The 13,233-nt window shown below is 36.3% G+C and overlaps 1 protein-coding gene across 1 annotated transcript in view; it reads left to right on the top strand.

Annotated features, from left to right (window-relative positions):
• The window catches only part of ODAD2 (outer dynein arm docking complex subunit 2), a 66,610-nt gene extending 53,623 nt beyond the window's left edge, over nucleotides 1–12,987 (top strand). Inside the window, exon 14 of the mRNA XM_039709809.1 lies at nucleotides 12,543–12,987. Coding sequence (XP_039565743.1) covers nucleotides 12,543–12,656 — 114 coding nt within the window. The 3' untranslated portion in view covers nucleotides 12,657–12,987. The remainder of the gene's footprint in view (nucleotides 1–12,542) is intronic.
• The last annotated feature ends 246 nt before the right edge of the window (nucleotides 12,988–13,233 follow it).

The raw sequence follows: 13,233 nt of genomic DNA, 5'->3' as shown, positions 1-13,233 counted from the left end.
ACTGTCAGATATAAAATTAGTTTTTTAATTAAGAGATACTGGGTTTAATGTGTAAAGACAGAATGCCAGGTAATTATTTTTGACATTCAGCTGATCAAAAATAGTTTCCTTGTATGTAAGGAGCTATTCAAAGAATCTGAACATAAAAAATACCAAGAACAAAGCTCTTCCTGTAGAATCAATCACTCAGTTCAGTTTGGCTTCAAGCCCTACTCATTGTAATCTTTCTTATATTGCCATTGCAAAGCACACTCTCTGGTATCTTTTAAGTGATAAGGACAACTTATTGATACCACTTTCAAGGGAAAGATGCTAAGGAAAAGCCCATTTGCAGTGTGTGGATTAGGGAATGGACTCTAATATTAATTCCTGGTCACTGTTCTCTACTTTGGCATCAAATCTGAAGACCTGGCTGCCGGGCAGCACGAGCCTGATGAGAATTCTGTCCTGACTTGAGTGAGGGCAGGGACAGGATATGAATTGCTGATGCAATTATGCTCATTTTACAATCAATTGCATTTGAAAGCTAAAATGTATCTTCTCCTGGACTATAAGTGAAGGTTCATGTGATTTAATTTCATTGAAAATTTGATTTTAATTAATTTTGCTTTTATCTCTAAGAGTAATTATTGGCTGTATTTGTCAGCTACTAGTCAGTGCAGAATTTCTTGCCATGGTTTATGATAATTCTTCACCTCTGGAAGATTTGAAGAAAAGAATGTAATGTTAAAGTGAGAGAATATTATTAGCCAGTAACACTTTTTAATTAGAGTCTGATACACTGTGAATTACATGTTACCTTTTGATTTAGGGGAGCTGTAAAGCTAGATAGAAGGTGCCTTTAGGCTGATTCTAGTCTACTCATTGCATTTGTATTGAAGGTATAGATAAAAATAAAAAAACTTTTCCATGACATTGGATTGATAAAGCAGCAACTCCTAAACGTGCTTCCATACTGCTGTACAGGTATGACAGTTCCAAATACTAGGATAAGATACATAATTAGGTCTCTGTGGAATTAGAAAAAAGTTTAAAATATCAAGAAGTTCTTTAGAACACCTAAAATCGAAATTGCCTCTCTAAAGGTCCTGTCCTTCACCCATTCTTGTCTACTGTCCACCCTGACCACAGGTATGTGGGATGAATCCAGGTTTATTTGTTCTTGGTATCTCTTACATTGTATCTGTACAATCTGCACAAATACAACATTCATTAGACTGGATTCACTCCTTCTCAGAATTCCAGAGAGACATGATTGTTGGACTCCAGAGGCATTATAGGCTCAGGGAGTGTGTATATATTGACAAAAAGTCCATCATACTTTGGCACTGGGTTTGCTGAACATTCATGGTGTAGAGAATATTTTATTAGTCTTTTGCTTCTCAAAGCATTTTGTCTTTCCATCAGTTGATTACTCCATTGGTGTGCAATATTCCTGTTGCTGTTTGGAAAGGTGGAATTGACCATGCTTGGATTTTAAGAAAGCATTGAGCAGCACCCTTCACCAAAAACTGTTAAAGAAGTTAAAATACGATGTGATGAGAAGGGAGAGTCCTAAAGAGGATAAATAACTGCTTAAAACTCAGGAATCAAAGTTTAGAAATTAGGATGAAGTTTTGGAGCCAAAAGATCTTCATAAATGGTAATGGGAAGGGCAGTAAATGGTGATGTCACAAACTTCTGGCAATACTCTGTGACACTGTGATGAGTGCAAAGAAAGACAATTGCAGACTGCAGTTCACGGTGCAGAACCGTAGAGGTCAAATGTCCTGTGCAAATACATCACAGCTCAGTGCAAAGTTTTCCCCTTTCATAGACTTACTACACTGAACAGTTTTGCACACTACATGTACATCAGATGCAGAGTGCCAGTAACTATTGGTTAGGACTGAAAATGTTTGGCTGAAGCAATGAAGTCCTTGCAAACAATTTGGACAGAAAAATTTTCAGTGTAAGATACAGTTAGGGACACTATGAAGCCCTGACTTGGCTTCTGATTGATCAGGCTGTTTCTGTTAATCTTTCTGCTCTTGGTCTCATAATCCAAGAATCCTCATGAAATTTGCAGTTATATGTAGGTGTTATTTATCCTTAAATTTTTGTTGACATCCTGGAGTGTGGGGGAAGAAACCGATTGTCTGTTTAATTCTTCTGCATCAGAAATGCATATGAGAGAATTGTATTTTGAGAAACCACTCTTTCACAAAATTTACAATATTCTGCATAAAGATACTTCTGTTCAGAGAAGGATGTTAAGTTCCTTAATTGTCATCATGAGTCAAACCCATGATGTGCTGTTTAAATGAGAAAGTAGCCTGTTTGAGTGGGGAGCTGATGAAGCAGAGAGCACATTCCCCGTGTGGGAGCAGTACTTTCTCTTAAATCATCTTCCACATACTGTTTTATTTAGGTGACAACATGCCTCAGACATACTCACCCAAGATTGCCCAACACGTGGTCAGTAATATTCTTGTGCTTGCATTAGCATTGTGAAATGATATCTTGGGTAGCTGGTTAGCTCCAACCATTTCATCCTACCTGAGAGACAAAGGAACCACCACAACAGGTTTGATCATGATTCTTTTTACCTTTTGCAGTAACATTCAGGTAGAAGGTTCACATGGTTTTTTATCTCCTGTGTTAAAGCACAGAGTTGCATGGTTTTAGAAAATTAATGTTCACATCTTCCCCCGCATGCTTTAACCAGCTTTAGCAGAGCTTTTATGCATGTGGTACAACCTCCACTTGCCCAAGCACAACTATAACTTTCTTTTTATAGAACTAAAAGAGCTCAAACTAATGAATAAGCCAAAAACATTTCCAAAACCTGAAGCTTGGAATTGAAGTTGAGAAGTTAATAAAAAAAATGAGGAACAGGCTTTTGTTCTAATCAGAGAAAAGCTTTAAATTTAAATTTTATTAATTGATTTTTCGTTTCCTACTTCATAGTTACATATTTAGAGAGGAAAGGAAGCAGATAAAGGTCTCTAATATTTCTGACATATAAAAGTCAGACAGGTATTATTGCTTGCTAGTTTGCATGCAACACAGTATTTTTAAAAGTCTCTGATCTCACAAAGCTTCTAAAAGCCAGCAGCCGTTCAAGCACCTTGTGGCCAGAGTCCTTGAATGGCTTTGGAGAGACATTTTGCTTATTTTGGAAAAACTATCTAACTCCCCTCTAAATAACTGTATGCAAATCACAAATACTTTGGTTGAATATGGCCTGATTGGAATGCTAATTCAAGCAACTCCCTTGGTTTCAGTCACCTAAAAACCAAAGCATTTATCTGTCACAATAAGTGTACATGGTAATGTTTTTCCACAACACAGACTTTTTAAAAGCACACAAATTTCCAGCACTTGTAAATATATTTTATGACAACTGACCAAACTGTTCATAAATAAATTTGCATCTATTATAGGAAGATGACTCCTTAATATAAAATAATTTGGTCTTCTCTAATAGCAAAAAAAAAGCTGTTTGAGAATCTTGAGAAATAAATGGTAGCATACATTTAATTTTCTAATATTACGAAAATTTAGACTTACTAGTATGAATGAACATGTGGACTATACATGTACTCTTGTCCATTAACAGCCCCAGACCTTTTCTTGCTTCATCACATTCAGTTTCATAGTTGTATGACTGAAGCTGGTCTGTGTTCATACCATCTATACATTTATTTACCCTGTGTTCTAATTCAACATTTTCTAGTACATTTACTAGTCTAAAATCAGATTATATGTTGAACAGTACCACTCATCTTCCATTTTATGTAAATGTATGCACTGTTGCCACCCCCACATCTTAAAATGTAAGACTATAGAACAGTCTTCTTGTGTGCCACAAAAAACCCAGCTTTAAAATGTGCTGGCTACTTATTTCGAATAAATGCTATTGTACAAATTCACAGGGAGAACCTCCTGCTTTTATCCCCAGACTTTGATATGTAAGGTTTACTAGCAAAAGCACCTCACTGGTTTTGATTATAATGATCATATGTAGGAAGCGAGACCGACCCTTAGAGCATTGGACTTAAAGCTATATTAACTTTAGAGATCAAAATCAGTGCTTTCAATTGAAGAAGAGAGTTTGAAGTCAGTTCACGCATACCAGTAGATCTAACATACTTTTAAAATATTGTTACAGTCAGATTATGTCCTCAGATTCCTCTCAGGATAAGATGCACTTGAGAGAAACATTGTAAAATTTGTAAAATTGTAAAAATTGTAACATTTGTCAAAAATCTGGAAAATACAGTGTCTCTTTACTGCAGTTCAGTGTTAGTTTCAAAGATGGAATAGGTAAGAGTGCATTTCAGGAATATCAGACAAACCAAAAGAAAAAAAGTCACATCATGTTTTCAGAGCATTGCTGGGAAATCAGGCAGAACCCTTCAGAATGTCAGGGTTAATGGACAGCTTAAACCTCAGTTTTTTCCTCTGACTTGCTGCTGATAGTTCATTTGCAACTTCCCCTGGTTAACTTCCATATGATCTTCATATGATTGCTAGAGATAAACAAAATTATAGTATTTATACCCATAGTAATGTTAAAAAATTTGAAACAAAACCGAATTAACAATTCTTTATCAATTTTCTTTACTACCTTGTCAATAATGTTTAAGAAGAAAAGGTAAAAGTCATGCTCCTGCAAAATCAAAAGGAAAGCAAAGAGTAAAAAAGCAAGTAAATATTGAAAAGGAGCAGGAAATAATAAAAAAAGAAAGATTGGTCAGGCTTGCAATGATACAAAGGAAGGATAGTCCACAACATGTTACTGAGCCAAAGTAAACTATGAAAGGGACATCCATGACTTAAGTTTACAGTTTTGAATGTCCATTCCATATAATAAGTAAGCACGCTCATAATTTAATCTTAAAATCAATTTCCATTGAAATGGAAAATAAAATTTTAAAATGTCACTCTATTGAAATTGAAAAAAATGTTCTTGATTCTCTCTATGCCACCAAAAGCTTTTTATATGTTAATCTCCTTTTGAAAACTACAATGAAATAAAAATAAAATACAGAAAGTGGTTCAAATAAAAATATGCTGTGAGACCCTGGGTTTCATCACTTTTGGATTATCAAATCTGCCTATTGTTTTTTATGGGATGAATTTCATATCCTGTAAGACTTTTTGTGTATTGGAATGTTCATGATGATTGAATTCTTTCTTAATATTGCACCAAACGTCTTGCAGCTGAATGGAGATTCAAGCTGTCTCCCTTTAAGGTCTCCAGTTTGTTCCATATAATGGTACCTTTTAAACAAATAGAAATAATTTTGATTACTAGTTTTATTTAGCTACTTCACCTTTGCATATTTTTATAGGCAGTTAGGTTTACTCCTGAAATAGTTGTAAATATTCCTCTGAAATCCTGTAAGTATCAAATAGAGATAAACTTATTTAAGAAATAATTTTGATTACTAGTTTTATTTAGCTACTTCACCTTTGCATATTTTTATAGGCAGTTAGGTTTACTCCTGAAATAGTTGTAAATATTCCTCTGAAATCCTGTAAGTATCAAATAGAGATGGAAGAACCTTTAAACTTAGAGTATTTTAAAGTGGTTTGCAAATTTGCAGTTTTTAAACTATTCTAATTTCACCATTTGACATTTTGTTGCTTTTCTCCTTGTCAGTGATATTCACAGTTCTCTGCCCATTTATTGTGTCTTTGCAGAGAAGGAGGTCATCCTTCTCTAAATAACTGTATAAGGAAAAGACAGTAAAACAGATGAGGTGAAGAGAGAGCTGTAGAGTGTATTCATATTTTGCAGCTATATAAACATTTGCCAGTATATGTGGGTGTACCATATTATGGTTCCCTTTAGGCATATAGGTTTTATGTATGTCTCCAAAGTTATGCAATGCAACATTTAACCTTATTGGAGAATATGACAACTATATTCTTATTTTGTATGTTGTTATTATTGTGTGGTCAAGAGATTTCTTTTCAAGACTGCTGTTCCCATTCAGATACTAAAGAAATATGGCCCTTGTCCTAGATGCCTTTCAGGTTTGTTGTAACAAAGGAGGGAACTAGACAAAATAGACAAAAATGGATAGACAGCAGGTAGGAAAAATGGAAAAATAAAGCTGTACCCAGAAGAATTTTAAGCTTCAAATCTATCATAATGTAAAATTAGTTGTGACTCACTGAAACTGTTCATCCTAATGAAATAGTAAACATTTCATGGTAAAGTACCAGTAATCAAATATTCAGAATATTTCACAGAGACTATCAAACCCTACTCTTTTTTCCCATCATTTCCTGGCATTTTGTGGGATTCATCTTGCCAACAGTCATTTTCTCCCAGGCAGTCACATAAGAAAAATGACTTGCCAAGGACAAATCACCTGTCTTAAGTCCTGAGACAGGTGAGATGGTTTAGGTGCACAAAAACTGCAGGAAAGTCTGTTCTCATCCTAATTTGGAGTCCTGCACCTCTTTGGAGGAAGTGCACAGGTTTTCCAGCTCCTGTACTCTTTCTGAGGGAGGATGGGAAGGGTGAGAAAGAAGATATAGTTCCTGGCCAGCCTGCTACCAGGTGTACCTTAGCCCTTTGGACTTCCTGATACCCCACAGCCATTCTTGAGTGATTCCAAAAAGTTGCGTTTTTCCTGTGGCTGCCAGAACAGGGATGTGTTTTGTGGAAGAGAGAAAAGACAGAAATAAGACAAGAAAGGAAAAAAAGCCAGGTGTAATCTTCCCGGAACTTCTCCCACCCAAACCAGCGAGCTTCAGTTCCACCTGTTTATGTTCAGAATGAGTGAAGTGGGCTGCACCAGGCGTTGCTGTGACTTTAGTCCCAGGGAGGAGGGACCCTGTGCAAGGGGGAATCAGCACAGTGAGTGTCAGCTTTGCCTATTTTTTGCCTTTATTGGAATTTCTTGATACTGGATTTTGTACAGCTGCTAGCTCAGATTGTTGCCTGGTGCATGGGACTTTAGTTTGAAATCTGTTTTTCTTTGTACCACCTGAGAAAAAAACCCAACCAAACAAACAAAACACCCCAGAACTTACATGCGCATCTTCTTTTTAAGAGTATGGGTAATGGTACATGTCTTATCCTTTCGTTCAGCTGAAAAAGGAAAATCAGGAAATCGGCCTGAATTTTAGTTTAGAAACAGTGACTTAGCTTAACCTTCATTATGCTTTGATTGTGGAGTATGTTTTATTATTTATAATTTAATTTTATGAGAAGTATTTTCATAGGAATATGTGTAACACAACACTCTAACTAGGTGCTTTAATATTTTCCAGTGTGCACTGTGGTGTTGAAAGTTAGAAAATGCTGGCTGGATCTAGACTGATACTTTCTTGGATAAGCCTGTACCATATGCTTTTATTTAAAGTATTTTTTTTTTCTTTTAGGTTAGATTTATAAAAAACATGTGAAAAATGTCTTTTTTTGAAAAAGAAGTGTTACGCAATTAGAAAATCACAGTGCTAGAAATTTTGCATCCTTCAGGAAATGTTGCATGTAAAAGAAGCCAGATACTAAATCTAAATTTAAAAAAAAAGGCAAGTTCTACCACCAACTGGAAATGCTATGTCAATCTACAAGATGTTGTACTGAAGTGTATGTCTTTAGTTCCAGGAATTTTAAGCTCTATGTGAACTCTGACTGGCTTCCCAGTATAGATATGAATCTTGTTGAAGGAGTTTATCCATATTTCCTTCTGATTAGAAAAATTTAAATAAGATTAGTTTTACAGGGCAGAAAACCTAAAGAAGCCAGGACAAAAAGGGCATGAAGTATTTTTTATAAAGTTATTCTTTATTCATAATTTTCGCCCACGTTCACAGGACTCTGGAGTATTGAATAGGCTGATCTTTTATCTGTTTTGTCTGAGCAGGGGAGCCTCTTTCCAATAGCTGTGTTCTGCACTTTCCATTGTTTTATAAAACTTGTTGTGGACACATCTCATGACCCCTTATTTAAAGATTATTCCATGCCAACCTCTATACTTCCTGTAAACGTGACACCCTGTGCTTTCTGCTGCCCCTCTCTGAGTCTGGAAGCGGCAGTGACTGGGATGAAGGAAAGTGAGTAATTCTAAGTTATTGTAACCAGTACATGGAGACCATCTGAGATTTTTTCAGATTTAGGTTTTGTTGGTACAATACTTACCTTTGCTTTTTCTGCTTTTAAATCCCCTTGGGCTACTTCTTTTGTAGAAGTGAAAAGATCTAGAAAGACATCACTGTTTGCAGGGATACAGGCTAGAGACTGACATGCTAAGGAGCATGGAGATTCACTGAAAAGGATATAGAGATTTTGTAGACAACAAGCAGAACATTAGCCAGCAGCGTGTCCTGACAGCAAAGAAGTCACAACTCTGGATTTACAGCAGGAGCACAGCCTGAGGTTGAGGGAAGTGATTGTCCCCTTTAGCACTCATTAGATCACACCTAGAATTCTGCACCCAGCTTTGGCCTTCGATGTAGGGAAGATATGGATAAACCATAAATATATGGATAAACCATAAAGATATGGATAAACCATAATACGTTCGACAGAGGACCACCAGGATGGTCAGAGCCTGAAGCACTGCTCTGTGAGGAGAACCTAAGGAAACTGGGCTTTTTGAGCCTGGGGAAGAGAGAGCTTTAGGTGGACTCAACAGCAGCCTTGCATTTCCTATGGGGGGTTCAGTCATCAAAAAGGTGGAGCTAGGTTTTCACAGCAATGCATGGCAAGAGGATGAGAACCAATGAGCATAAACTAAATCAAGAGTAAATTGGTACAGGGAAAAACCTTTTTCTCCACCAGGTCAGTCAAACATTCCAATAGGTTGCCAAAGATGTTGTGCCATCTCTATTCTTGAAGTTTTTCACAATCAGACTTAAAAACTCTGGGCAACCCCGCCGAACCTCATATCTGACTCTGCTTTGAGCATGACCCTAGGCTAGAGATCTCCTGAGAGCCCCTCTGTTCTGAACTACTCTGTGATTGTGTTGTCATAATATAGTGTCACAATTCTGGGGTAGTAATAGCAAAATCTTAATTGTTCTGAATATTTAAATGATTTGGCTGTGCATTGCTTTTGGATTCCAGAAATGCTACATATGCCCTGTACATTCTCCAAACAGCTTGTATTTGTGCTTATTTACTGGTATGACGTGCAAACTGTGCAAAAATATTGGACTCTAGCCTTGGAATATAGATACCTGCCAACAGAAAATGAAGGCTACATGGTGCTGCAAATGCTTTCTCTGTCTATGGAAAGTGCCTTTTGTGTGCCAGAAAGAAGCATTTATACCACATGCTTTTTTTACTGCTTCTCACATCTGTTAACATTTACATGTGTCAGAAAACAATACCTGAACAGTAAAGGAAAGGGATACATGAAGTTCAAGGGTATTATATCAAGAAAAATGGCATGTCATATTGCATATAGTACATTGGAATAAAAGAAAAGGAAAAAGGAAAAAGATTTCTTGGACTTGTCAAATATACCTAATACGTGTGCGTAGTTTGTATATACTATCTATGAATGCATTTCCATACCTGAATTGAATGACCCAAATTGCCAGTGAATGGAACTGAACCCATGAAAGGGTCAAGGAGTGATAATCAGGAGGTGAAAGACTTAAAAATGTCTTGGTTTATTAAAAAAGGAATAAATTTTATTTCATTAAAGGCAGGATTTATATAAAAATCTTCAAAGCTAGATTTCTAAATACAGAATTACCTACTTCTATTGAAATATTTTACATTTTTTATAATCTTCTCTTCAGCTGTCTTTTTGTTAGTACAAAAGGAGTAGGTTAACTGACAAATGTTGCTGTATATCCACAGTCCTTACAGGCAGCTACTGTATTGGGCAGTGTTTCCAAAAATAGTGCTTTGAAGTCTCACAGTGAAAATCCTGAGACACGGTGTAGTACTGGATTTTGTATGACGTGGCAGTTCTTGCAGATGTTACCACTGGCAAGTGATTTAGAAGCAAATTAGAGAGAAACTGATCTGTGATCCCCTGAACACAGAAGGAAAAAATCAGTATTTGATACCTTTGTAAAAACCGGTGTTTGCATTGGTTGCATATGTACCGTTAGTTCTTTGGCATCTATTTGGGTCTTTTGTACCAGTTTCATGTAAGATTCTGTTCTTTGGTGCCTCACCCTGATTTTCCAAAACACACCTGCAGTAAAGAGCATGGACCCTCCCCTACAGCTATTATCATTCCTTAATGTTGAGTTCTCTGTGGAAAGTGACAGAAAATACCAATTCTTCTATGTCTTTTGAGTCTAGAAAGAAATTATGGCTAAAATAAGAGATAATTAACCTTGAATCGAATCCTACCTAACATGTAGTCATAACAAAGGCAAAGGTCAATTTTTGTTTTTTCCTATGTTCCTACTAGATAATGTATCTCCAAAACTCTATATTTGATGAACATCTGCTCTTGCACATAGATACAAGTCTTATCTGAAATTATTATAGATGTTTGAGTTCCACACTCACTACACTGAAAAAGCCTTGCTATTAGATCTGTGAAGATGCAGTGAATAATCACATAAGGCATATGGTTTCCTTGCCCCCAAATTTAAAACCTAGAGCTTTACCAAAACCGCCATATGCACGGCATGTGCATATATATTTTTGGGTTTGAGTCAGGGATATGAAGGATCTATAGCAGTTTTCTTCTGTTAGTTGCACAAGAAACTTGTGAGGCACCTGAAGAATCATGTGGTAATTTGAGGTGATGAGAAATGAAATCTTGACAAATGGCAAAGAGGATCTTCATCCAGCAGTGTTGCTAAAGAAAAAAATATAAGTGAAGCATTTGATAAGCTTGTGTTCTGGTCTTTGTGCTTTGTAGAGCTGCTTCATCATTACAGGTGGACCTGTGGTTTCCTTGGTCTTATGTCCATTTGAAGTCAGTGGTGAACCTTCCACTGACTTCTGTGGTTGCTGAGCCTGGCCCAGGTTTTGCACACAAATAATGTATAGAAACATAAAACTTTCTGCTATCATTTCTTCTCATGTCATTTTAACTCCAGCCTATCCTTTCATAAGGGTTCATATTTTAAGAGTCCTACCTAGTTACTTGGACCTAGATAGCTGATTACAGGAATGGAAATTTTTAAGAGGAAGGATTCCTAGAAAGAATTATCATTGATGCTTAATTGATAATACTGTTTCTGACATAATTCAGGCTTATCACAGGCACTCTTACATGTTGAATGTAGGGGTCAAAGGGTGAAAGGTGACTGGAAAGATGCTTGTTTTGTACATTTGGCTAACACAAATACTTCCTCAAGTACAAAATGCTTTGATCTCTCTAAGTAAATGCCATATGTGTGCAGCTGTGGCCCATGCCTCACGACTGCTGGAAGGTTAGGAAAAGGTAGCATATGAATTTGATGTCTGCATTCAATTTATGCTTTTATATTTAGCAGTTCATAATTTTGTGTAATATTTTAGCTGTATGAAAAATATGCACCAGAGTTGAGTGATAACAGATTTCTCTGTGGTTTAACTCAACATTGTTTGGGTGAATACAGATTCCTAAGTATTGCAGACTGAAAATACAGGTTTTAATTAGAGCTGTCTGAGCTTCAAAATACCTGAACGCACATTAAGCCTGGCAAATTTTCAGAAAGCTGGGGGTTGTGTGGAGCTGATTTAAGCTAAGCAAGAGTCTTCTCTTTTCCAACTATATTGAACTTGTAGTTGCATCACAGACTTGCAACACACTGAAGTGAGATCCAAAGCCCATTATTAATGGTTTTTTGATATATAAAAATGTTTTATCACCAAGGCCTGTCTTGTGTCATACTCATGTTGAACAGTACCTTACTCCCAGGGAATTTCCACTGAAAAATTTGAATGACTTCCAGAGTAAAGGATGACTGAAAAGCTGAATCAACTCCAAAAGTTTGGTGCCTTTCTTGAGCTTTTGTTTTTCACTTTTACATGTGGACATTTAAGACTGATATGCCCAGATCCATATCCCTCAAGATGTTTAACATGAGTAGTTAGCTGTGACAATAAAGAAACCTACTGCAATCAATGCGACACAAAGGTCCATCACATGAATCCAGTTTCATGATCAAGACCCAAAAAAAAAAAAAAAAAAGCAGCATGGCTTTGTCTATTAAAAATATTGAGCATGTACCTTTGGAGGGAAAATTGTGACTCATGTGAGTCACATAAAGCATGTGCAATTTCTCCTTACAATAGCAGAAATACAAGTCACAACCAATAAATAGACATAGTGCAATGACCAGAAAAAAAGACATGAAAATATCAATTCACAGGTAAAAATATGATAAAATATAATGCATTGCTCTTTTATGTGGATGTTAATAGATAAATGCATACAAAATTATACATGTGGTAGATACATGCATATGTATAACCCAGTGTTGTTAATATGACTGTAAGTACTTTATTTATCAGACGTGTGGGTTAATGAATGCAGTTGTTCTAGGTATGATTTTAATGTTATGAAACAGAAGTTAGTTATGTGTTAAAAAAACCCACTGATTTGGTTTTTTCTCCTCTGTGTTTTTGCTAGCTCCTACTGGCCATGGTAGGCTCTACAGATGACACTCTGCAGGAGGCAGCAGCTGGTTGCATAGCAAACATTCGCAGATTGGCTCTGGCAACAGAAAAAGCAAAATATGGCTGATGCTTCAGCAGCTTTTACCAACACACTTGTTTAGCAATTCAGCTACATTTAAATACACAACTACTCCTTCTAGCATCTGTATTTCATAGCAGAGCTCATCTATTTGAAGATAATTCAATAAAAACAAATCTGTGGAAACTTATGTTTGATTTTACATTACTGGTTTATCACCCCTAGGTTTGATAAAACACTCATACCTAATTTCGTGTGTGTTTTAGCATTACATCCATCCAAAGACCATCAGTTAAGATATGTCAAAGGCATTTTCTACAACTGATATGCTTTTATTTTAATTCATTGTAGCTATACATGGTTTTGCTTATCTGTGACATTACAATAAATTTTGCTTCTCTGTGTGTGTGGTTATGCAGCAATTTATGAATGTCTTGAACAATTCCCTGCATCATAATCTTGTCCAGTCATCCTCTTATTATGCTTTTGCATGTTTGATCAGTTGTGACTCACAGGAGAACAGAAAATGCAGATACATGAAACTCACATCTGGCATTATATAAAGACTGCAAACAGCTGTAGCAATAGACATCACTCCAAATTTCCCATTTCTACCAACATCAAA

Source organism: Passer montanus, unplaced genomic scaffold (genome assembly GCF_014805655.1).
Source record: "Passer montanus isolate IOZ18808 unplaced genomic scaffold, ASM1480565v1 scaffold10, whole genome shotgun sequence".
NCBI lineage: Eukaryota > Metazoa > Chordata > Aves > Passeriformes > Passeridae > Passer > Passer montanus.
The sequence above is the reverse complement of the archived record's forward strand: the minus strand, read 5'-3'. Positions and strand labels throughout refer to the sequence as shown.